This window comes from Larimichthys crocea, chromosome XVII (assembly GCF_000972845.2).
Source record: "Larimichthys crocea isolate SSNF chromosome XVII, L_crocea_2.0, whole genome shotgun sequence".
Lineage (NCBI taxonomy): Eukaryota > Metazoa > Chordata > Actinopteri > Sciaenidae > Larimichthys > Larimichthys crocea.
Window position 1 is genome coordinate 4150537 of NC_040027.1, and position 26193 is coordinate 4176729.

At 40.1% G+C, this 26193-nt stretch overlaps 2 protein-coding genes across 5 annotated transcripts; one reads left to right on the forward strand and one right to left on the reverse strand.

The window, feature by feature from the left end:
* The first annotated feature begins 1989 nt into the window (after positions 1 to 1989).
* LOC104935996 (protein FAM102B) lies at positions 1990 to 18862 on the forward strand. Of its 2 annotated transcripts, none has more exons than XM_010751927.3 (11): positions 1990 to 2290; positions 6187 to 6307; positions 6973 to 7002; positions 7396 to 7512; positions 7978 to 8024; positions 9012 to 9106; positions 11375 to 11476; positions 12867 to 13098; positions 14251 to 14387; positions 14914 to 14983; positions 16924 to 18862. In XM_010751927.3, exons 1-11 carry the CDS (start codon positions 2145 to 2147, stop codon positions 16964 to 16966), a joined length of 1140 nt encoding a protein of 379 aa, XP_010750229.1. In that variant the 5' UTR covers positions 1990 to 2144; the 3' UTR covers positions 16967 to 18862. The 2 variants fall into 2 exon arrangements, with proteins under 2 accessions (XP_010750229.1, XP_019117336.1); XM_019261791.2 differs by having other exon boundaries at positions 11378 to 11476.
* Positions 18863 to 20232: 1370 nt separating this feature from the next.
* Positions 20233 to 25505, reverse strand: henmt1 (HEN methyltransferase 1). 3 transcript variants are annotated; one of them, XM_027290405.1, is made up of 9 exons: positions 25378 to 25505; positions 24995 to 25107; positions 24568 to 24702; positions 24254 to 24436; positions 23737 to 23923; positions 22413 to 22530; positions 22095 to 22230; positions 21701 to 21852; positions 20233 to 20525 (listed from the first exon to the last, which is right to left on the reverse strand). In XM_027290405.1, the coding sequence occupies exons 1-9, from the start codon at positions 25459 to 25461 to the stop codon at positions 20419 to 20421; spliced, it is 1215 nt and encodes a 404-aa protein (XP_027146206.1). In that variant the 5' UTR covers positions 25462 to 25505; the 3' UTR covers positions 20233 to 20418. The 3 variants fall into 3 exon arrangements, with proteins under 3 accessions (XP_027146206.1, XP_027146205.1, XP_027146204.1); XM_027290404.1 differs by having other exon boundaries at positions 22095 to 22227; positions 22326 to 22530; XM_027290403.1 differs by having other exon boundaries at positions 22326 to 22530.
* Between the last annotated feature and the right edge of the window lie 688 nt (positions 25506 to 26193).

Genomic DNA, 26193 nt, shown 5'->3' on the forward strand with positions numbered 1-26193 from the left:
GCTGGAAAGCTGCTTTATTAATGCATTCATTTTAAAACTCATTAAAAAACAACTGTGCGTTTTCCCCCAAAGCGTTTCGCTTCTACTCCTTCAAACTTGGTCGTCTTTTATTGTGGTTCTACACCCCCAAACACACGCACGCAGAAATACATATTCATGTATACAGTGCCGTGTATAGTCCTTGTTGCCACAGTAGGCTTCATGGTCGATGTAGTCTGACTCAGTGAGTGAGTCATACCCACAGGAATCTGGAAGCTATTCCAGGCAAAACATGTCCCCCAAAACTTTTTAATTAAGGCGCCACTGCTTTGAAGGCGAAACAGACAAAGAGATCCTACCAACAATATTATACACTATTGTAAGAAATAATCATCACAGCAACAGATACAGTTAATTTGCATATTGTGTGAAACTACACAGCACATGAAGAAATCCGTCTGGATCTGTGTCTGTTGGCCCCTAGCCCCCCACCTCCACCTCCACCTCAGGGACTCCATGCATTTCTATTTTTAAAGCAGAAACAGTACACAAAAATATCAAGTCATAAAGAACAAATTGGTGGACAAAGCAAGTCAAAATCTGCAATGATAAAATAAAGAACCTGTGAGATATGACATAAAGTATATCTCAGTGTGTTTAGAATCATATGTTTAATGTTCAATAGAGTAAAAATAAATAAATAAGTGAATAAAATGAATGAATAAATAAATGAATAAATAACTAAATAAGTAAATAAATATGTTGTGGTGTTTTATTTCTAAAAAAGTAAATTCAAAAAAGTAAAATGAACTGTCGTGAGTGCAATACGAGTCGTTGCAGTGTTAAACTGTACCACGAGGTGTCGACAAACGTTATGTAACAACAACAACAGCTGGTTTCACTTTGCTGTCCAATCAGAGCTGCTGTTGTCCTGATTTACCGCCAGGAGGCGACAGAGAGAGGAGGCGGGCTTCTTTGAACCCCCGTCAAGATAAGAGCTGTCAATACTGTACATCCGTTTAATCCATATTTCAAAATAAGACACATAGTGGAAATGTAATAGATCTAATTTTAACTACACTGAAACTGTCCATCCATGGATATGTGTTTGTTGTTGTAGGGAGAACTTGAACACAATATGTTATACACGAGTAGGTACATTTATTTTTTATTTTTATTATTTTTATTTTTAAATTACTTTTTAATTCTCAGGTAGTATACAGTACATCTTTAAGTAAAATAGTAATAGCAAAAATACCATGTTTGTGTACAATAATAAATTGCCAAGGCATCAGCTTCAAGAGCTCATTATACGGAATAATACAGAATGCCCCTTTTGAGACTCATATTCTGCTATATTATGTTACAGGATTACAATTAATGGTGCATTAATGTGTACATCACTTTGATGCTTTAACTGGTAAAACGTGACTAATCACTTGATATACTATAACTACTATAATTCATTAGTGAATTTATATTTCGTATCTCAAATGTATATAAAATGTTTTGTTGTAGAAGTATAATGTGGCATATAATGCAACCAGTCATGTAGAAATACCTCAAAACTGTATTTAAGTCATAGTCAATAGTTAGTTTCGCTGCTGGTGTGTCCTATGGTAACATGGCAGTCATTAATATTAATCCACATGACCCAGAAGTACAGATCAGAATATACCAGATTCATTAATAATAACATCTAAGCATATATCTTAGGTGTAAAGAAAAAAACTACTTTGTCCAGATTTCAGGTAAATATAGATATAAATCACGTGACCACTTTCTATTGTGTTAAACTACAATTAAGGCTGATATTTGGTGCACAGCCTTCATGACTAGAAACTGTAGAATAAATGTATTTAAAATCTCTGTTTAATATCCAATATTGTTAAATATTAAATATATATACATATTTCATATCCAAATGGGCAACTGTTACTAAATGGTTTGCAAAGCAGATGCTTCTATTGTGAAAGCTCACAACAGGAAGTAGCTCTCCATCAGCTGCTCTCCCGGGTTGATTGTTGTCACCAGCAGCAGCAGCAGCAGCAGCTTCGCCATCCTCCCACAACACAACACTGTGTGTCTGTGCTACAACACAATGGGGCTGTAATGTCAGCGACGGGCGAGATTAGAGCATCTTCTCAGCAACACTAAATCTGTTTATGGATTTAATGATGATGAAAAAGAAGAAATTCAAGTTTAAGGTGGACTTCGAGCTGGACGAGCTCTCCTCGGTCCCCTTTGTCAACGGTGTCCTCTTTTGTAAAGTCAGACTGCTGGACGGGGGGTTCTCGGAGGAGTCTTCTCGGTGAGGATGTTTGCTCCTAATGCAGTCATAAAAATATAAAAACATATATAAAAAGCTGTTGCGGGTTGTTAAACTAGCTCTGGAGCTTTCGCTTTAAACGTTGTTGCGTTACAAGCTAACCAGCTAAGAAGCTACACAGACTGACGTCTAACGACACTCGCGGTGTTTTGGTTGCTTGAAATCAACATTTCCCTCCAAGTCAGAGCTGTTTCAACAGACTCCTGTTTGACAGAGTTATAAACCATATGGAGAGCACACACATTAGCATATGTGACAGCGTGTGCTCTGTAATATCCGTTCATTAGTAAGCATGTCTTCATGTTCAGGTTGTATTTCACAAGCTCACTTCCTCGCTGCTTGTGGACTTGATTTGTGTTTCCTCCGAGCAGCCAGCTGACTGACACACACAAGTGCCACAAAGCAAAGAAATACGACTGCTCTGTCGGTTGTTGCTTAATCAATAATCTCACTTAATGTCCCGAGGTTGTCCCTGTCCTCTGTTTGCTCGTAAAGTTATCATTGAAGTAGGTCGAAGGCGTCTTGATTGTAAGTGGTCAGGGACAGTGCACAGCTGTGAGAGTCAAAGTGTCATTTGTCACCTTCACTCTAAAGCTAGTTTAAATAATAGTGGAGATGAAATAGTTTGACATGGACCATAAATAACACATTATTTATGGTCCACAGCAGTGTCCAGATGTGACTGCTGTCACGTTAAGAAGCAGTGACAGACATCTGATTGTGCTTTCACTCATGAGTTACAGTTAAAATGGCTTTTATCGATAGTCACCATAAGTGCTGAATTGCTTTCATTTTGACTAATGTTCTGGTTATTTTCTAGAGTAATGGGTTATATGATCATGTGATCTGTAAGATTTCATGAAAATGATGTCTTCATATTAAATTTTTTGTTCTACGAACAACCTAAAATCTAAAGACGATTCATTTGAGTGAAATGAGCAAAGCAGCTGGAGTAAGGTAATATTTCCCCTTTAGCCATCTAGTAATCACAACTTTGGTCTGAAAGTGTGATGAATGAAAGTTTATTATATATTATTAAATATTCATATTTAGAATAAGAGTGGCAGCTGAAGCAACTGCATTTTTGGTTTGTTTGCTTAAAAAATACTTAAAGAATGAATGAATGGATAACTGGTTATAATTACATAATCTCAAGTTGGACATTCTGTGTAGCTAAATGGACATAGTGATAATGTAGTATCTTACAGAATCTGCTTTATGTTCACACTGATATGGTCGTTAAAGGTGACACGGACATGTGACACCAAAGAATTGGCCATTAAAAGATATCACTTTATTCAGAGTCATGAATTAGACTGGCCTCTAACGTTTGACTCACGGGAACGCGTTTGTTTCAGAGGGAGGCTGAGATCAGATGGCTTCACCCTGTTATATAACAAGCCCTGTGTTGGCTCTACAGTAAGAAAGGCCCAGTGTGTTGGACCTTTGTGAATCAGGATGCTGCTAAGGTCATGGCATTACGGTCATTTTGATATCGCCACAATTGTCTTTGTACATTTTTTTCGCACAGCAACAGCTAAATGAAAGTGTAGAAACACCCAGACAGTGAATACTGTCACACACACACAGTCATCCCAACTTTTAGTGTAAGGGAAGTGACGATTGTTGACCCTTTCTTTCCTTTTGGTGTGGCTCGTCACAAGGACTCCACCCTTGTTTTCAGCTTTCTTTGTTAGATCATTTTTTTGAAAATTGATCTAACTTATTCTTTTTATTGCTGCTTGACATCTGAACCCCCTTCCACCAAATGTGTTTTCTCTATGACAGCATGCTTGTCAGAGCTTGTTAAACCACACCTGCCTTTTAAAGGGGAAGCAGCAAGATATGAGCCATGTGTAGAGATAAGAGAGTGAGACAACCTCCGCTCATGCTTGAAAGCAGTCTTACTCACTCTCACTAATAGTATTTTGCTTCGCTCAGAAGTGCTGTGAGTTACAGTGCAGGCAATCTAGCAAGAATTCCCAAAGCACACAGCGTCCAGCTGGCTGGGAGTTCCCTCCCCGACTCAGGGAGTTCACTCGGAAATTCATCAAACTCTGGATGAAGTCAGCGTTTGTAAAACATTGGTCACGCATCTGCTGCTTTTTATTTATAGTGAAGCAGGGACACAGTGCACAACACAGGCCTGCGTATCCAGTCAGTCTTCTTTACAGGGATCTGCACACCCTATTAATGGTTTAAGTCTTATGTCATCGACACTCATTACACTGCAATGTTAACTGTCTGTGTCTGGCAGTATTTGTGTCTTTTGGTCACGATTGCAGATGCAAGATCTTGTTATTTTTGTACTTGATGCATCGTTGGACCATAATAGAGAGGAAAACCATCAGCTCTGCCTGCACAAATCCGATAAAGTTGATTAAAATGAATGGCATGTCGGCTGTCTTAACAGAAGGGAGTTGGTTAGGTGAGTGGGAGAGGAGAAGAGAGGATGCCAGTGAAAGAGAGGCCATCTGGGGTATCGTAATGCTGCCCACGCATGCACACTCTTTATTCTTTGACTTCATCACATCCTCTTGAGAGCAGGCTCCTCTTAACCTCTAGTTATTGGCTGAGGATGTGAGCACACGTGTTTCCCCACTACTATCGTGCTAAAACAAGCCACACCTGCCGCCGTAACCTTTTGGATTCATGCAGCCATATGAATCAATGGATGAAAAGAGGACGCTGATTAATTAGCTTGCTTATTAAGTGGCCCGAAAAATCTGGGGCTAAGCACATAAGCTTGTATTGGCAACTTGAATCGGTGTCATTAAGCGTTGAAGAATCGTTAATCCTAGTCCAGTAGTCATTCAACCTTAGTGGTTTTCGTTGTTATGTAACGGTGATATTCAAATTAATGAAATGAAGTTGTGCTCCCACAGATTAGGAATGTGATCAGCACAAGTGACAAAGTAGGAAATCAAGGGTCCAAAAAACTCTGGAATAGAAACAAATTGTTAATATTACATGAGTAAGGTTGGGCATTTGTTGATACTCTTTCCAGTACAATACATTTATCTGGTATGGATACAGATGTTTTAATAACTATTAATTAAATATTAATAACTATTTAATATCTGACCCATGTATAAAGAGAGAGACTTATAGATGAGATGAGATGTATGAAGGAGAGCGCGATTACCTCCGCTTATACTGAGAATCAGACCTACTCACACTGTTGTTGATACTCTAATACAATACCTTTTTGGTATTGATATAAAGTTACTTTGAAGGAGATGAATATTTCTTTCTAAAACAATTTTTTCACTTTGCAAAATAAGTTCTCAAATGATGGTGCTGAAACAGCCACACAAAAGCATCTTCAAAATAAAATACAGTTGAAAAACTGATATTACATGATTAAAGAATGAGGAGCAATATTATGAAAGTGTTTAGGTATTTGGTTTCCAATACACATTTTTGCAACAACTAAAAAAGTATTGTGGGATTTCTAAATGTTTTTTTAGTTTGTTTTGCTTTCATTTTAGTGTTTTATTGCATTTAATTTCAGTACCGCACCAAAAAGACCTAAATCCTGCAACTGTCTACGCTGGTCTCTACTCATTTAAATCCAAAAGCAGTGAGTCGCCCCGGTAGCTCATTTTGTCATTTTGTAGCATACGCCCCATGTATCAGGGCTAAAGTACCTACCATAGGGACCCAGGCCTCGCTTCAAGCCTGGGTCGTTTGCTTCATGTCGTCGCCTCATCTTTTTCCTGAATTTCCTGTTCATCTCTCCAGCTGTCACAAATCTAACATCCACTTGTAAATCTGCCTTTTAGACCCCGCCATGCAGCCCAAGCACAACAAATGCGTGAGTCTGACCTTACAGAGGGCTTAAAGATGGTCTAAGTCTTTGTGGTTTCCCCTCACAGGGAGCCAGTGCAGGCCAACTGTGTTCGATGGAGGAAACGGTTCTCTTTCCCCTGCAAGATGAGTGCCAACGCAGGGACAGGTGTACTGGATCCGTGTGTGTGTCGTGTCTCTGTCAGAAAGGTACAGTATGTAGTTACTGAGCTCCAGACATCAGATATAGATATACCTACACAGTGTCCATAAATCTGATGCTTTGCATGTGAACATGCAAAGTTCAGGAGAAGGTCTATTGTTCCTGTCAGGTTAGAAACAAAGCTGCAATAAAGAGGAGAGTCATCCTTGCTGACAGAATTGCTGTACCTGTGTTAAATTCTCATATTGGTTACGTAGACTTTTGTATTGCAAATTGAAACTTGAGATTGAAATGCAAGCTCTAAAAGAGCAGACGGCAGGCACAGCAACCTGAAGGAAACCGACTCATCACTGTCAAATCTTTTGTCACTCAACCTTTTGTTATCCTTTGGCCTTTTACCCGAGTGTGCTCTGTTCTCTAGTCGAATCATGTCACGTTACATATTTTTAAGGATACAAACAGCAGTAAAGTCAAGCAAATGAATAAGCCTTCCTGATGAAATGCATATTGTGTATCCACATTGTATCTGTAAGCTATTTCTGGTGTGTCCTGCCCTTTTTTGTACCAGCATGTCAAGCTGTGTTATTTTGCCTTCATTGGTTGCTCCTTTTACCAGTAATTTATTATTGAACATTTCAAGCGGTTGCCTCTTGCTACCATTTGGTCCCAACATTATTGTTTTAATTTCCCGGTTTATGCCTCTCTTCTGTAGGAGCTGAAAGGCGGGAAGGCGTATGCAAAGGTAATTCCCCACAAACTTCTGTTATCCAGCCCCCAACCCCACCCAGCGTCCAGGTCACCTACATTACAGTACACTACAGTAATCAGCCATATTTATGTAGATAGCTATGTGAGCCTGTAGCAAACAGACGGCCTTCTTTGCCTGCAGGTTGGCCCATGATGTCACGTGTTCTCACTGTTCACTGAAAGTCATTATTTAGTGAGCACGCTGAACCTCTTCTTGTGGACTTTCTAGATAAAAGCCTAAATATTAAAATTGCAGAAGAAAACACAAAGTTTGAAGTTTTTCTGTCATGCCCTGACCTCTGTCACTTAATATTCAGAGATCATCACAGTGCTGACTGGGCAAAACGTCAAAACCAAAGTTTATCCAGTGTCATTATTTCTCCTTCAGCTCGGTTTTGCAGATCTGAATTTAGCAGAGTTTGCCGGCTCAGGGAATACAACCCGCAGATGTCTGCTGGAAGGCTACGATACCAAAAATACCCGCCAGGATAACTCCATCCTCAAGGTAATGTTGAAGCTACGGTAAAGCAGCCGTTTGATTCAGTTGCTTTTGAAGGATATGTTGGTATTTGGAATACAGGCACAGTATTTTTCTCAACTAGGAACCAGGCACAGATAAGGTTTTTGAAAAACCATTACACTGTTGCCAGAAATAAACCATTGAAGAAGAAGAGTGGTATCAGCTGTGGGAAAATGCAGATTTTCCTCACCACAGCCATTAACTGCTTTATTTCATAACGACTTACTCATCCTAATTTAGGATGAAAAAAAAACACTAATCAGGGAGTGTAGATTTCACGTTTTTTTTTTCTCCAGTGACTTTTGAAATTCTTGTAAAGCTGTAATAAAACCCAGCTAAGCTTGAACAGAAATGCCTTTTCCATTTCTTTCTTTAAACTAAGAACCCATTCTAATAGAAACCTTGAAGTCAAACCTGAATCCATTAACACATCTCTTCTTCTTTTCATAGGTTATCATCAGTACACAGCTCATGTCAGGGGATCCCTGTTTTAAAACGTAAGTTGAAGTAATATTATTCAACTTTAATGTGGTTCTGAATCTGCTTTGGTTTGTAGTGTATGCTCTGTGTTCAGTCGGGGTGTCAATCAGCTGACTTCAGCAGTTCAGCCGTCTGATTGGATAACCATTTAATTCTGGTGAATTAAACTATTCCCGTGCTTATGCTCCACAAGGAACCTGCCCACATCTACAGTCCACAACACCTACCTACTGATGTTGAACCATCATGTTCAGCAATGCTCTCTTTGCCATAGTTTAAACATCAGTGTGTCAGTTACTTTTCTCTCCTCCTAGAAATTGGCCAGAGGACCTTTGTTGAATCATACCACTCTGGACTCTGTCCCCCCACATTTTCTGTCTCTACCTCTACTAACCTCCGACAAATAAAGGCAAAAACAAATATATAAAAACACCATACTCTATTATGTGTGACATCAAATCTGCTGCTTGCTGAATTTGTATTGGAGCCGTTCTAAGAATGCCGCTGTAGGTGTGGCACTGACATCTGTCAAAGCTGTGTTTGGCCAGGCTCGTAAAAGTTTCATGGGAACCAAATGAAACAGAATTATGCAAGCCTATATCAGTCATCATCATTTTCACATGTCAAAAGCTCTGATTGATTTGATCCTGCAAGTAACATGCTATGTGTTGTCGTACTAGTTCTTCTGAGTGAAACGTAATTTTCAAAGTATGTGTCACAGACACAGAGAGAAAATCTGTTTTACCTGAGGGCAAAGTGTGACCTAAAAAATGTTCAGTAGCCTGTATGTTTGTGCTAAAATGTGCATCTGTGTGTTCATCTGTATGAGTAAGATTTTATTACCTCCCCTGATAAATGTTTAATCCTCTCTCCCACATTCTTTGACACCTTGCTTTGTAGTTGTTGTTGTTTTTTTTAATTCTTAAGAAATGATTTGAATAATTAACACACTGAAACACAAGAAAGGAAAAAATAGGTCTTATTGTCTTTCCTCTCGTCATCAGGCCTCCCTCCACAGCCACCGTGATCGGAATCCAGGGTGATGGAGAGAGCCTGCTGGAGGAGAGGAGGGGAGGGGACTCACAGAAAGGCTCTTCTGGTGAGACCAATCACACCACATTACACTCTCTGCTCTGCTTAGTCATCCCAGTGGCTTTTCCAAACATTTACAGAGGCCTGATTGAGCACACAGTTTTGTTCTACTTTCTAACAGATACTGTAGCAACCTTACAGAGTTCTGACCTGCTCTCCTCTGATCTTATATGTGGCTGTTGATAGATTTAGAGTGAGTAGTTTGGCCACTTTTATGATTTTATGTTATAATCCAAGGAGAGGGCATCATTCATTGTTGGTAGTACTCTGATAGAATGCTCGGTTGTTTAAACCAAGTAAATGTACGTAATGGACAACATTTACTAGAGAATATCGTCTGATTTACCTGTTACCTTGACATATTCCACCCTAACCTTTTTCCCTTTAAGTACCAACATTAAATCCACACCTAGCCCTTTACACTATTAAAAGTTTCACACAGGTAAATGAACCAACCACAAGAACGAAAGTCTTGTTTTTCATAAGGTTTGACAACTTTCTTGTACAGTAGTAGTAGAAGTTCAGACTATATTTGTGCACATTTTCTGCACTTCTTTGTTGACATACAGTATCGGTTAGGTTAGGTAAACTTGAGCAGGTTTGGCAGGCAAGCAAGCATGAATTTTCCCATACTATCCTGTTATACTGAAACTTGTGCATTACATGCTGTAACCACAGTGCCGTTATTCAAATTTAATGAACATTAGCCCCTCATTTTGTTTCCCACTTCCTACTCCTACTATTGAAAAGTTGAAATAAAATGCAGATATTGATTTGATAACTTGTGGCAGATTCTTCTCAAACTCACGTCTCTACTGCATGATGTATTCATAAACCCGCTATTTATCTCCCATCCAACGCTATGAAAATATTTCTCTTGCAGCTGCCCCTTTCTGCTACATTTCACTCCACTGTTTCACCTCCCCTTACTCTTGTTCTGTGTGTGTATTCATGCGTGAGCGCATCGCAGTGTTGAACCTTCCTCGTGGAAGCTTCAGAGTGTAGCGCAGCTCTTTCATGTATAATTTAAACTAGTTCTCGCTTAGATTAGCTACAATCTGCTGTACGTAGACCCTGTAGGCTCTTACATGGTTAAAAATAGGACTGTGTGTGAGTCCGTCTAGGGGGGGTTGTGTGTTTAAATGTGCACGCCACATGTATCTGTCTGCATCATCATGTCTTGGCTGTGCATATTTGCAGGTGTGTTTCATGTTTGAGCAGTATCAGATAGATTTTTTTTTTTGTTAGAATATATTCACAATTTCTTGATTACATGTGACATCCTTTTCTTTTCGATTTTTTGAAATGTGATATTCTAAAATAATCATGGCACCAGAATATTGGAGAAAAAAAACACATTACCGGGTTATTTTGATCCACCTAGGCGTCTCAGGATTCATCTCTGTTGAAATGGTGTCTACTTTCTGTTGTGCTGCTGAGCCAGAGGCCTTTCCTGCAGACATGTGAACTCTCTTTCTGGCAGCTCAGCCTTTTGCCAGTCTGGCTTCTTGACATTAAAATTGTGCCTCTTGTTCATTTTGCTTTTGCTTCCTGATAAGCTGCGTACTGTTCCATTTCAGTTGTCAAACTGTCACCAAACTTCACTTTTAACAGTTATATTTTAGGGTCAGAGTAATTTTGCATAGTGCAAATGATTACTTTAGATTCAAAAACCACCACAGCTCTGATACTGTTGTCATTATAGGCAAGATATTACCATATTATTGAATAAGGAATTACCCTGTGATTCCCAGCCAGTCCTCTAAATGTGCTTATCTGCTGTGTCCTGATACTTGCCAACGTGGTCACTCGCTCATTAACTCAGGGATGCTGGGCAGTGTGTGGGAGGCAGAGAGGAGTTTTCTCTCTTGTTGTCACTGTTGTCTGCTGGCAGAAAGGAGCTAAGCAACAGCCAGTAACACAAGTCAGGCTGTGTAGAACATGTAACAGGGCAGAAACTGGGTCTGTGGTCTCAATCGAAACCTATCTGGCAGACAACCGAGCAGATCTCTTTCATATGAACAAGTGCTTTATAGAGTATCTGAGGCTGGCATTGAATCTTTCACTTGAGACATACACTGGATCTCTTTGTTCCTGCTTTCATACACAATCAATCAATGTATACCAGACACAAATCTAGTGTAGTATTTCATGCGTGTTTGGTACCAGAGGCATAAGAAAAGCTGTACATGTAGGGTTTTTATGGTAATTTAACTTAATTATGGTAGTGTTCATCATCTCCTGTATGCTTCCTGTTCTGTTCTTTCTAATCTAGCAGAGAGTCGAGAAGGGAAGTGTCCTGTTGTTTCGGATGATCTTGTGGGATGCGGCCACTCCCGAACGTCCAGCTACGCCAGCCAACAGTCCAAACTCTCAGGTAGGGGCACATCAAGTTTCTGATTTGCGTTTCATGACCTGCACTGACATGGAGGGCAGGCAATCATTCAGATATAATGTACAGCAGCTGTCCAGCCTTGCTTGTTGAGTGACAGCGGGCCTCAACTACATAATGCTGATCTTTTGCTCGCCTAATCCTTTTACTAAAGAAAATGTGTGTGTGTAAAGTCAAACTGAGAAATGTTTTTGACTCTGGTGAAGGGAAGTGATAAAATAATTTTCCAGTGACACCAGTTCAAACCTCGAGGCTCGAGTTTCCATTAGAGGCAGATCAGATGACGATGATGCTGATGTGATAAAAGATCAGAGGAAGTACAGAGATGCACTGAGAACAGCTCTAATGACCGTCTAATTTTGAATTTGAAAACGTATTTCCTGCCACGTATAACTCTCGATAGATTTATTTGAAGCTCACCGTGTGTGGGAAGTGTGCTCTTCCATGGCTGCAGTGAAAGGATGCCCTGAGATGTGTTTTGTTTGAAATGGCTTCCTGCAGTCATGAAGAGCACGTGAGTGTGTGGGTGTCGCTGCGACTGCAGCGACTGCTAAATCTTTTAACACACTGTAAGTTGTAAATCCGTTCTACAGCACAGCGAAATGTGTAAAAAAGAAAGTTAAAAAAGTATTAATATGAAATAACATTCATTGATTTTTTTAATTAATGTTTCAGTTCTGATGTCAGGCGGTATGGCTGTATCTTCTACATTTGTCTTTCATTAGTGAAGCAATTATTGGACTCCAGTCTGCATATATTAAATGAATCCTCTGTCATTAATATTTAAATTAGACCACTGGTGCTATTATTACCAATATTACAATAAATGTACCTTAGAAAGATAATATACCGTGCAGGATTGTTGTATTAACCTGTTGAAATGGTCAAATGGTCATTTATATTAGTGAATTCAGCTCATTATTTAGCTTTCCAGCCCACAGCTTTACTGGTTCACTCTCGCCACTCTCATAGTGTCGTTTTAGGGCAAAGCAGGCAGCTGTTTTCATCTGAAAAGCTTAAAAAAGCTCAAAGCACCAAAGACACACAGACAGACACTATTACTAACTAGCTGGTGAATGTAGTGGAGAATTTAGCAGCTAAAGAGCCTAATATTTGCTAGAGAATAGAGCTAAAAGAAAGTGATTATTATACTCACATTCAAAAAATGGACAGTAACAGCTTCAAATGAGTGATAACTGAGTTGCCTCGTAACTGCTGGATGTGAAAATAAACGGTTTGCTGACAAGTTTGCAGCATAAAAAGTTACAATGTGTTAATGTGTGATCACAATTTGTTTCTCCTTGCTGCAAGCATCCAGAAATATGCTACTGTACTGTATTATTATATTATAAAACTTATTGCCGCTCTCTCTCAGGCTACAGCACAGGTCACTCCCGCTCCTCCAGCATGTCGGAGTTCAGTCACCGGAGAAACCACTCAGTGGGCAGCGCCTCAACGGGTATCGGCAGCATCCCGGAGCCCAGCGAGGACCGGGACAGGGAGTCCAGACCGTGTCCTGCACTACCTGAACACCCAGTCCCCACTAGCACTAGCAACACACCGGGCACACCAGTCCGGAGCGCCTCGTCCTGTGAACGACTCAACAGGTGAAACTTCATTCACTGGCAAGAAGGGAGCACGAGGGCATGTCACTTACAAAAAGTCCAAACTAACTTCTTTTAGGTGGTGATGAGTAGTAGGAAGTTATTTTAAAGAAGTTAACAAACCGTAGATAAAATAACACCTGAGAGCTGTGTTGCATTTCAGGAAGCAGCTGTAAAAGAGCAGCGGAAGAGTATCTGTGGTTTCATTGACATGGGGTGTCAATAAGAGCTCACCGCATTTAGAAAAAGTCAAGTGTCCAACCACAAAGCAAGCTTCTGAAACTCCAGCATTGGTTCATGTACTTCTCATATCAGTATAACCTCAGACAGTGCAGCATGTGTTACTTTACAGAGATATTAATTTCGAGGTTTTTTGAAGGAATACTTCAACATTTAGGGAATTTAGATGAGAAAACCGATACCACTTTTATATCTGCGCATGTAAATATGAAACTACCACTTGCTGCCTTGTATAGTCACAGTGAAAACAAGACTTGAGGAAGTAACTTCGTCAGCCAAGAAATCATCTGGCACATACCCTTGCTGTAAAACCAACATGTGTCAATTATACACTTCTTTATTAAATGGATTAAACAAATGAGATGTAATATTGTGTTAAATAGTGCGCTGATATGCAGATTTTGTTGCCTTCAGACTAAGACAGGCCAGCTGTTTCCCCTGTTCCAGTCTTTCTGATAAGCTACCCTAACCAGCTGCAGGATGTAGCTTGTTATTTACCCATAGACCAGCTCTTGGCAAGAATGTGAATAAGCATATTTCCGTAATATCGAACTGTTCCTTTAAACCTCCTGGGTGTTGGCTGCTCAAACAATATGCAGAAAATGATGTTTTCTCATCGTAAAACATATTTGAGTTGTTGTTATGAAGTAAGAAGCAGGGGTTAAAAACAGCCACAAATGTTTGCAGTAGTATTACTGTATTAGCAGTAAGCAGCACTATCAAGTGTGTGGCTGCTACCAAAAACATGTTTGATAAGAATGAGTCATCTAAAACTAAGCATCATTTCCAGCTGCTTCCCCTCTTGAGCACTTAATGAAATGTAGATTCAGTATGAAACAAACAACATTCTCAGTTTGTGGTGGAAACCATTAGTGGCCAAATGGACACAAGATGACTCCTATATCCTCCCCTCAGACACCCAGTGAAACAGGACTCCATGGAGTCTCAGCTGAAGAGGATGGACGATACGCGGGTGGATGCTGACGACGTCGTGGAAAAGATTCTCCAGAGTCAAGACTTCACACCCAGCTTACTGGACTCCAGTGCTGAAGGTAGGCTACACATTTAGAGAGACAGAATAAGGTGAATCCATGATAAATTTAAGTTAAGATTCGTATTTTTCATTTTCTCTGACGAACAGATTTTCAAATTAAAATGATGAGAAAATCAAAAGACGCTCATTTAGGAAGCTGATACCAGAACATTTTTTTTGACCATGAATTAATCAAATAATCTTCTAATCATGTCAGCTCTACAATTAACCACAACATATTCAGTTTGGATCAATCAATCATCAGTTGCAGCCCTACACTGAAATGCACCGCTACACTTCATAACACAATTAACTTGACAGTATTGTGTTACTCCATGAGTCAGGGTGTGCACTTTGAGGAGCAGGGCATTGTTTTTCTTTCCAAGGTCTCATCCAGCTCAAAGCTAGGAAAAGAAAGCTGCTGTCAATACATGATTATTTTTAGATTGCCTAGCAACTGGCTGCTCCTCATGACAAGAATTTTACAGGAGGGTGTGGGTGCTCTCTGTGCTGACCGAATGTTAATACGACTGTGTCTGTTTCAGAGGAAGGCTTGCGTCTGTTTGTCGGCCCAGGGGGAAGCACAGCCCTTGGAAGCCATCACCTTCCCACTAGGTGAGCTGGGGATATTCACTGAACTGAACTCATTATAGTAAATGATTTGTTGTAGATGGAGAGGCTGGAGGTGGTGATTCCAGCTTTTCCTGACAACACTGACTCAGCGGTTCTAACAGCATGACAGATGAATGGTCAGCCCACCACTTTTGTTCAGACTGACACATCAACAACTACTGGATGGTTTGATATATTCGGTGCAAACATTTCTCTAGAACCACCATGAGATTGACGGATGCATAACTTGCCCATTACTCTGGTTTATAATAAAATACTTTTAAAACTAATACTATTAACATTAGGCTCGGTTGTAATTTGTGGTCAGTGCAAATTGGCAAATGTTAAAATGCTAAACTAAGATGGCTGTGTGACATGCTTTCATTTTTAATTATTTTTGTGCGCCACCATTCTTTCCTACCAACATCTATGATGAATTTTAGACAAATAGTGCCCATATGTGGCGTCATCTATGGGAAGGATTGCATACTTGGTTGTTTTTGTTCCAACTGGTGGTTGAAGCTGTATGCCAATTAGCTCAGCAAACTGTTAGCATAGCTGACTAGTAAATTTAGGTTGTTTGGTGGGTTAATAGAATAGGCATGCTGGTTATCCCAGTGTGACATAGATATAGATAGAGTACTTTATTTATCCCTGAAAGGAAATTCTTTTGTTGCAGCAGCATTATAAAATGAAATATACATACAGAATGAGTCTCCTCTCTCTGCACAGACTGAGTCATTATGCAGAGTTATGGCAGTTGGTAGTAATGACCTCCTGTAGCGGTCTTTCTTACAGTGGAGCTGCAGGAGTCTCCGACTGAAACTGCTCTGTTGTTTAAGCAGGGGGTCATGTAGTGGATGGGAGTTGTTGTCCATAATACTGAGCAGTTTGTGGAGCATCCTTTTTTTCCCCCCACAACCAGCTGCAGGGGCTCCAGAGCAGTCCCCAGCACAGAGCCAGCCTTCTTGATCAGATTGTTCAGTTTTTTTGTGTCGCTGGCTCTGATGCTGCTGCCCCAGCAGATGGCCACAGACTGGTGAAACATCTGCAAAATCTTACTGCACACATTAAAGGACCGGAGCTTCCTCAGGAAGTAGAGTTTGCTCTGTCCCTTCCTGTAGACAGCCTCAGTGTTGCATCTCCAGTCCAGTCTGTTATTCAGGTGCATACGCAAGTACTTGTAGTCCTGCACTACCTCCACCTCCTCACCCATGATGGAAACTGTGCTCAGGTCAGACCTAGTCCTCCTGAAGTCCAGATAGTAGATAGGAGTGTATGCTTGGTGGATTGAGCAACATGTTGGCCAGCTTAAAATGCTGTTAGTTGGTTAGCATGCTGTTAGCTGATAATACACCAGACGGTCTACTATGGAGAGTTGCATTAAACCTGTGGGTGCAGTCTTCTTATGTGACGTGGGCCCAACTCAATTTGTTGACTCATAAAGCAGTAAACATTTCTCGTACCATAGGGGTTTCATTTACTGGTGGTTGGACAACTGAAAGCGACATGACATTCAGATGTTCAGTTCCCTAAAGATGGTGTGGCGAGACACAGCAGTTCTTCCTGAATGGGTACAAGCTGCAGAGTATCTACTCTTGGCTTCAGTCAGAGTTAAGAATCCTTAATGCAGCTTAAAAGTAAGTTAGGTCAAGGATAGAAAATGGTGCCACCGAACGTGGGACTCTAACAACCACTGCAGGGCCATGCGATAGGTCAAAACATCATTCAACATGAATTACTGAGCTTCCACAAGAACGCTCAGCTGTCTTTTGGCAAACTGTTTGTCGAAAACTGTCCTGTATTTAAATAGTGACTTGGTTTGGTGCAGAGACATTTGAATATTAAAAAAAGAAGGAAGGAAGTTGTAGCTGCTCTGCTGTGTCACGTATGAGTTAGATTTTACATTGGGTTAATAATTTTGTCTTTTCCTATCATTGCAGGGTTGGTGCTGGAGCGTACGAGCAGGTGGTGATAAAGCGTTAGGCCCGCAGCCTCTCATAGGCCTCGCTTACGTTAAAAAAAGACAAGGAAAAAAAAGGATGCAAGGTTGTGTCCATTTTAATCTGCATTCCTACAGCACACACACGTTACCTGATCAGCAGTGTCTGACCTGATCATTCTGTGAACATTTGACGTTACAACAGTGCCCTCCTGTGTTCATATCTCCTACATGACACTGTAGCTCCCAGATAGATTTCTGAGAGCGAGAGGTTAACATATCATCAGTGTTAACATACAGATGTGAATGAACCAAAACCAATCATTGACCGGTTGAAACGTCAACGTGTATGCAACTGGCCATTGGTAATTTTCTAGGAGCCCAAACCCACTCAACCTAAAGTGTTAGGAACTGGGAGAAAATGACTCAACATATTTTCTGTAATGAAGGACACCAGGACAGGTTCTGTGTGCGCATCATCGGAACCAACTGAAATCTACAGGAGGAGTATGCGACGCATTTTCGATACATTCCCTTTGTCTCTGTTTGTTTTGAACTTCCTTTTCAAATAGGACGTTCTGTTTAATATTCGCCTATAAGCTGCTAAAAAGCTCTTGTTGGCACTCAACCGTTGGTGTTGTGAAGGTGAGAATATTTTAGTACATAGAGGGGGCATCAGACTTGAGCTATTTGACGCGTGAACGCGTTTGTCTGCCGCGTAGTAAGACCACTTTGATTCATAGTAACAGCTCTCCTGTTACCTTGGATGAGTGGAAGGGTGTGACACGAGGAATGCTATATTGATACTTGCAAAGACAGAATGGGAGAACATGGCATGTTTGTTTAGTTGATATCACAGAGGTCCTTCTTCTTATTTGTCTGGCACACTGCTAAGAATCTGCTCTACGAAGGCAAAACGCAGTAACATATCTGTTCAGGACTGAGTAAATACTGAACTCTGCGACTTTCTGACATTTGCTTCACCTTATAATGAAAAATAATGCTGCAGTTACCAGAACATTGAGCTTAAACCTAATCCAAACCACAGTAACCAAGCTACAGACCATGTTGCAGCAACCACACTTTGTTTTGACCTCAAGAAGCCGCTAGAGCTAAAGGTAAAACCTACTCACTGATAATACTTTTTTAAATGATTTGATTACCTGAGTCATTGGTAATTCAGTTTCTTATTTCACATAACTAAATAAGGCAGTAGTTAGATCCAATCCCGTCAATAACCCAGCTAAGCCCTGCTTAAGAGGGACTGTCTTTGCACACCTTTAACTGACTCTAGGAAAATCTGTGTGCTTTTTACCTTCAAATCACATATTTCAATGTATTAAAATGTAAATGATTATATTGATTTTAATATAAATGTATTCATAATAGATGTATAGACATCTAGTAAACAGATACAACATATACATTCCTATAATCTGTAGACTATAATCAAAAATTATTTTATTAAACTTGTTTTAAAAAGGACAAAAAAAGCTAAGAGGACATTTCCCCTCAAATTCCCTAAAGATCCAAACAGAGAGTGCAGTTTCAGCCTGCAATATAAAAATGACAGGTTGCTGTCTGCTCTGCAGTTTGTCAGCTCTTTTTTTTGTCTCCACTTCACTGAGCTGCAAGTTTCTGCCCTCTGCCTTTGTACAGCAGTTAAACACCAAAAATAATAGGGGCTTCTATGATGAATATCACTATAGAAGGACATACTGTACCTAATGTTCAGCCTTTCAGCTACGTATATATTGTATACCTACGCTTTGCAACTCAGCTATATCCGAGCTGTCCTGTTGACCAGGGAGCCTACATAAGTGAACAAATGGAATATCCTGTGACATTCGAACAATTTCATTCATGTGTAACTGACGCATACTGTAGTTTGTTTCACTTGAGGATTGTACAGTGAAGGACTAGTTAAGTAATCCACTGCCATGAAGAAAATACTAGAACAGCACCTGTCTTTAAAAAGACCCGAGGTAACAGTTTTGTGTGTGTGTGTGTGTGTGTGTGTGTATGTGTGTGTGTGTGTATGTATGTATGTATGTATATCTCCTAACATCAAATCAACTGTTAGAATTGAGAAGTCAGTCTAATAATCAATGCAGTCAATACAAGGTAAGTGCTACAAACAGAAATTTAATCGAACAGTTTAAATCTGCTGAGAATTTTCAAATCCTGATAGTGTCATGCATGTTGACTAATCGCATTAAGTGCATAACGTATTCAGTTAATTAGCCAAAGTACACAACACACTGTTATTACCTGGGAACTGTCAGGCCTATGCATAAGGAGGATATTACACGCATTATAACTAGTGAAAACAGACTGTACAGTATCTGTAATCTTCTGTCTCCCATCATAAGCCATAGTAGAGGTAGGATGCTACCTCTCCTAGATGAACTATATACGTTTTATCAGTATCTGCACAAGTGTCATCAGTGTATGGGTTTTAACTATACGTTAGTGTTCTATTTTTATGTTTGTACGTTCTGCATGATTACAATGTCCTTTTTGTCCGCTTGCAGAACTTAACACGTCTTCATGTTTTTCCTCATTTTGATATCGTGCCATCGTTTAATTGGAATATTTCCACACTGAAGGAACTATTTCACTTGCCTATTTTTAGCATGTAGGAATCATTTTGTTCTCATTACTTCATGTTAAAAGCAGATATCTGCACAGTGTATGATGTAACTGTAAGCCCATTTTCTCATTTTGTGTGTGTTTTTTTAAAATTTTTCGGCACGGTTCAAGTGTCTGACGTTAAATCACACCTGGAAGATTTCATCTTCGTCTTTGTTCTGGATTCTTTCATTGCTGATATTGTGCCATATTTTTGCTAAATATTTTATCGTAAAGGACAAAAAAAGTGTTCGCACTACATAGTTAAGACAGTGTTAGTGTTTGATTTATGGGTACCAAATTGCAACTTTTTGTTTGTTTGTTTTGGGGATAAAAATCACTTGTTTTACCTGTGTGACACAGGTATGTTCATCTTGGTACCTAACATGTTGTTACAAACATGGTTTCTTCTTCTCTTCTGTGAAGCTGTTGTCTATATAAAAACTGTAAAATGTATTCTCCTGTAAAGTGATGTTCTGCGCTGTTCTGACGCTGTCCAGTGTTTCCTGTTACAGACTTGTTCTTTTGACCAACATTTGCTTCCTTAACAAGTGTACTGGATGCTTCAAATGTGTACCTTGCACTGTTGAATAAAACAGTTAAAACCTCAAGTGTGTGTGTAGACTGAGCGTCAATCTGTAATTCACAACAATAATATGTCAGTAAACACTTTAGAGGCCAACATTTTAGATATTTTATTTTCATTGACCTGCCTTGTGACACTCCAAACAAACCATCTAATAAATCCAAAAATCAAAGTTTCCACAGTACAGTTTGGGAATTAGTACTCGCACTGTCCAGTTGATTTCCCTTAGTAAATCTGAACAAGCAGCATAGTTGTCCCAACAAGGCTGTATCTTCTAAATCAATCACTTGCCTCCCAGTTTTCTCTTTCCTCCTCAGCACTATAGGAGCACTGACTGGCCTCTGCATAGCCACTGTCCTCCAAATCATGACTCTCCTCTTCAAGCTCTGAAAACACAGATTAAGGACTAGTGACACAAACCAGAGAAAACCATTAAAGCTTCTAGAAATGTGGCTTGAAACTGTAAAAGTGCAGATATAATATCAAAGGCGAGTGTCTCATTAAGCATCCAGAAAACCTGAGAAAATTAATGTTCATGACTACTAAAAAACTTCATAAACAAAAACAGCTCATTTTGCCATTAAGACTATTTCTGTCCAGATAGTCACCAGACCAGACTAATTTTAAAAAGAACAGTAATTTAACTGGAATAGTCACATCTCATTGGATGAATTCAAGATTTATCGAGCAAATCGAGCATTTGTCGAGCAAACTCAAGTTTGTGATTGTTGGAACAGAGGAAAGACTAACCAAAATGTTTTATTTTGATTCTCTTTGAATGAAGTCTGTCTTACAATGAGTTAACACAGTAATTAAGCTCTTAATTCAGTAAAAAATATTTCCTTTGACGTTCATGAGTTCATTTATTTCCATTAAATGTAGTAATGAATGTCTGAACATGACCACACCCAATTCAAAGCCAATATCAGGAAAGTTTACAGAAATTCAAACAACAATATTTTGAAATCTTGATCAAAACTAATTCCTAGAGATTGTAGATGCTTACAATTATGTAAATAAGACCCTGAATTACAAAGTCAGAAGGCTGTTATGGATTCGGGTTTCCATCCAAATTCACGGGATAAGCAGAAGAGCAGGAAATGCACATTGCAAAGTCAGCTGATGATGCATCGTTTTCATAAGTGCAATAAGCTGAGTTGTGAAAAGTGGTGATTGTGGAAACTAAGCTTTGTGAACAACTTAACCACGATGAAGCTACTGTGCTGAAAATTGTCTATTGTTATGAAGCATTGGTGACATCTGCCGGGCAACCTCTGGTAGTGCATTCATTATTTAAAGGATCAAATCAAAGACGATGAAGAAGCAGCATGTGAGAATAGAAATGGTGTTACTGCTGCCATCGCTACTTTGGCATGTTGCAGAAAGGAACCACAGAGTCTACAGTCATGCTTGTGGTAGATTGCCAAGAACACATCAACAGCCCACACCTATGATTTTCTGCCACACATCTTGAAGTAATAATATCTTCTTCCTCTTCTCACTATAATTGTTTACATTTCATACATATGAATCATAACAGATGTAAATGCGTTAACAGTACCTTGCTCCTGCACAAGCACAGCAGAGCTGTCCTGGCTCAGTTGAACTTCTGGGTTGTCCATCAGGAGACGTCTGAGATTAGTGAGACTTCCACTCAGAGCACTGATTTTGGGGCAAGAGGACCACAGCACAGCCAGGGGTACAGACACACACCTACCAGCACACACAAGGACATCTGTGAGAGCTGGGGTTTTTTAAATAAGAAATATGCACAAACAGAGACAAATAAGAAGCAGCTAACCTAAGTATCTACCTACTGAATGTCATGAGACAACAACAGGAGGAAAGCCAGCATCTTCACAGCCACTCAGAGGTACAGATGCCACAGAAATAAGGCCAAAAACTGCCGTCTCACTCTCCGTGCCCTTACTCATCTTCCTTAAGTTGATACATACCTGTTCGGTTTGCAAGAGGACTCCTGTTGTCCCTGACTGTTTCTCCGAAACAACTCTTCCTTCTCTCCACCCTGATCCTCTGACACACGTCTGCCACACTGCTCCACTGAACTGTTTATCTCTGCTCCACAGGCTGCTGTGGGTTCACTCGGTTAGAAAAAAAACACACCAAAGGAACTGATAAAAATAACCTCAATGATTTTCAGGAATCTCAGCTGTCGGGACAGTCACCTGTTTTTTGCTTTTCCACCTCCATGTATCGCTCTGACCAGCTGACACACTCCTCTGCTCCTCCCTCAGTCTGGAAAAGTGTCTCACCAGTCTTCTCCTCCGTGCATCTTCTCTTCAGCTTTTCTGCCCAGTACAACACCTCACACACCAGGACCCTCCGCAAGATGTTGTTGTCACGCAGGCTGGGGTAGTTTATGCTGTACAGCTGGTACAGAAACAGATAACAAGACACAGATCACAACATCAGATCATCATAGACACCTATATTGATCATGAGACCTGATTTTAAACAGCACACAACATATCTCAGGAGCTTGATATGGCTGCTAATAAATGACAGTAACTGAATTATTATTTAGCTAGACATACATCTGACTTCATAAACTTATTTTCTGTACAAGTTTATGCATTATGTTTATACATTTGCAGACAACCAAGACTACCAATGTAGTTGTGGATGGTCACCAGCAGAGGCTGGCAAAAGTAATAGATTACTTCATGTCCCATTTTGGTTATCACATTGTGTTCTTATCAGTCGCTCATGTCTTCCCTCTTGATCTCTTCACTTAACACTTGTATGAGGGAAATCTGTTCACTTGTTTAGTCATTAGTTTCACAAAATGATTCAGAAAACATAGGTGACTTGCACATTTATGGTCATATTAATATCCCCTTTCTTTCTGTGTTCGGTAAAACAGAATAATTTAGTCATAGCACTGTTTTCTAACAATTTGCCCCGTGTGGGCATCGCCGTGGACTGGGCACATTACATCCAGACTGCTCAAATAAAGAATTTGCTGAGGATGGATGTGTTGAGGTCAGCTGCAGAATCATTTTTAAATGAGTTACGTTAGTTATCCATAGTGTGAAGAGATGAAAGAGATTTCAGTATAATGTGTTCAGGGAAAAAAAAAAGCAGAACTTGTTGCTTTGTATTGAAAATTTGATATTTGACTTTTTGAGGCACTGATGTGTTTAAATAAAAGACTATTTGCTTAAATTCAGAAAGGATCATTGTAATAATATACATTGTATATTTATGGTTGTTGATATTTAACAAGGAGTTGTTGTTTTTTTAAGATTATGATAATGTTTTGTGTACTCAGGATCTATGATGATCTGTTAGTAAGATGACTAAATTGAATAACACTAGAAAATACTGACTAAAGGAAGAGAAAGCTGTGCTATGTTTAAGAAATTATTATTATTATTATTATTATTATTATTATTAACCTAAAAGCCTGTCTTTGACAGTAAAGGTTGAGAGCAAGAGGAAACATGGAGAGAAAGAAAGAGGGGAGTGAAGGAGATACCCATGAATACTATGCATTTTTATGCATATTATGCATCTTAAAGATCAGGCCAACATGATGCCAGACTCAGACATGACTGACATGACTAATCTGCTTACCAGTTTGTATGAAAACACATCCTCTGCATCATCATCAAACAACAGGTTGCAGCAATTTCTCCCCCCGAGCCGGTGGAACACACCAATCTGGGAGCAGAAACCGACTCTCTCTTGCTGGCCTGGCGGTGCCTTTCCAACACCAGTGAACTCCACATCATAACCGTACTCCAAACACACCTTCAGAGCCCTGAGGAGGGGTGTAACGTTCACAGAATTCAGCGGAAATCTTTTTTTATTCACTGGGAAACAGCACCGACGTGTTTCGCTACAATGTTCGTTAACGCTCCACTTTGTGCTGCCTGCTAAACTCAAACAGCCAGCATACCAACTGAGGAAGAGTGAAATAGGGTTAGAATTTTAGAAGGTGCATGGGCTAAATGTCTTCACAGCACACACGCTTGTCAATTAAACTTAGGACATCAGTTAATCCAGTATCAGGTCTTGCATAAACATCATTATTTGTGTGACAATGGAGAAAAAAGTAATAAATAAAACATTCAAAAGAAAAACCACATACCAGGAGTGAAACTCAGCTCTGGTCCACTCAAACTTGTGGTCAATGTGTCTGAAACCGGTCAGTCCAGAGAACAGAGGGTTGAATTCAGAGTTCGGGGTGCTGATGATAACGGCCACTGGGTTCATGTAACCAAACACCACCTCAGAGAAATGCTCCAAATCGGCAAGAGTGAGATGCTCTATCCTGCAGACAGCAAGCGAGGAAACACGGTGATGAAGAACGTCACAGAGAAAGATGAAAGACAGAGAGGAAGACAGGGAAAGGTTACGAAACGTGAAGACGTTGAACCTTAACATCTAAAAACAGCCCCTTACAGCTCTATACCGGTGACCAGATCAAACCCTCTGAGGCGGCCGTCTTTTTGTGTGACTGAGCCCTGGTAGAGCTCGACACGCAGCTGATCGTAGGTTGGCTGCAGATAGTCGGTTGACATAGGACCCAATCCATGCCTGAAGGAACACACAGCATGCATGCACACAGAGTGACTGACGGGTCAAAGGTGAAATGATATAACGATATAAAATGTACATTTGAGCTGCAACAAAACAGTGAATATTTGCCATTTTGCTTGATTAAACCAGCCAAACAATATTTATTATCACTAACTATTAGTGTTAATGTTGATGGAGGGTTATGGTTATAGATTAATAGACCAGATTGTGCCATGTATTGATATTTCACTATGATTGCACCTGTGTGATCACATGTGACTTATCTTTAGTTATCTCTGGACATACGTACATCTTCTTCTTTACTTTGGCACCGTCGATGTCAACGCCAACCAGCAGTTCAATTTCACGGTGAAACTTGAGTTTCTGCAGCAGACTGCACTCACCGCAGCCCAGGTCCACCACCTGAGGAGGAGGGGGGAGGTGTGCGAGGAGTAAAGTCAAGTTAGAGAGGGAGAGGGCGTGAAACAGGCTGGATTCATGTCACAGTTATCACCAACATGAAGAACAATTCATGCTCATGTGTTGGTTTCGCCGGTGGCTAACGTTAGCCGTGTGAGGCTAATTGGTGACTGCGTTAGCTTCTGAATGAACGTCAGCAAATGTCGCTCGAACAAACTTTGAAGCCCAAGCGGTGAACTCATTTGTTTCTCATTAAGCTGGGAGCTCGTTTACTTTTCGGGGCTTGTTCCTCTTCACAAAGTCGATGACAAACTGATGCCTCTGCCTGTGAAGCGGCGGGCTGAACACCGGGTCCATCTTCCGATCGTTCAGGTAACGGTACGGCCTGTAGCACCGCCCGACCACAGGGGGCGCTGCTGTTATGCCGTGTTGGCGCGGGAATTTTATTATTGTTGTTATAATAATAATAATAATTATTATTATTGTCATTATTGTTGTTGTTGTCGTTATAATTGTTATTATTATTATCTGAATAGAGGACGATGCTAGCAAACTAAAAACCCATTAGTGTAGTTACAGGCTTGGTGGTAAAGACTCATTTTCTTCCTACTTCTGAAAAATCCAAACAACTTTCAAGCTAACGCTAGTTCGGTGCAGTGGTATTAAATATGAATTTATAGCTGCAGTTAAGAAAGGTAACGAAACCTCCCTGGCTCCTGGTTAATGTACGTGCATTTTAGACTTCATACAGTCTGTTTTGTTTTTAATGCCACACACCTCACAGCAAGAAGGTTCTGGTTCGTTCTCCCTGTGTCTGTTCTCTCTGGCTGCTCACGCTTCCTTACACAGTCCCAAAACATACAACATTTTATACAACAGACCAAGAAATTTGATTAGACAAGAAGCATTTTTATGACTGCTAATACAGAGCCCAACCTCACTGAGACTTTTAACTATGAATGGTTATCAGATGACAGGGGCGCCGCCAGGAATTTTGGGCCCCATGGCAAAAAAATCAAATTGGGCCCCCTCTTTTTTGGGGCCCCTGTCAGTCGTGGGCACTTGCAATTGTCCTAACGTTTCCCCTGT

What these genes read in the sequence shown, in the direction of transcription:
- LOC104935996 (XM_010751927.3), top strand. Translation starts at nt 2,145, where the DNA reads ATGGATTTAATGATGATGAAAAAGAAGAAATTCAAGTTTAAGGTGGAC. An exon ending in GTCGTGTCTCTGTCAGAAAG is followed by an intron (nt 6,308 to 6,972) that starts GTACAGTATGTA and finishes TCTCTTCTGTAG; the next exon opens with GAGCTGAAAGGCGGGAAGGC. An exon ending in CTCACAGAAAGGCTCTTCTG is followed by an intron (nt 9,107 to 11,374) that starts GTGAGACCAATC and finishes TTTCTAATCTAG; the next exon opens with CAGAGAGTCGAGAAGGGAAG.
- henmt1 (XM_027290403.1), bottom strand. Translation starts at nt 25,461, where the DNA reads ATGGACCCGGTGTTCAGCCCGCCGCTTCACAGGCAGAGGCATCAGTTT. An exon ending in CTGGTCACCGGTATAGAGCT is followed by an intron (nt 24,437 to 24,567) that starts GTAAGGGGCTGT and finishes TGCTGTCTGCAG; the next exon opens with GATAGAGCATCTCACTCTTG. An exon ending in GGTGGAAAAGCAAAAAACAG is followed by an intron (nt 22,231 to 22,325) that starts GTGACTGTCCCG and finishes GTGAACCCACAG; the next exon opens with CAGCCTGTGGAGCAGAGATA.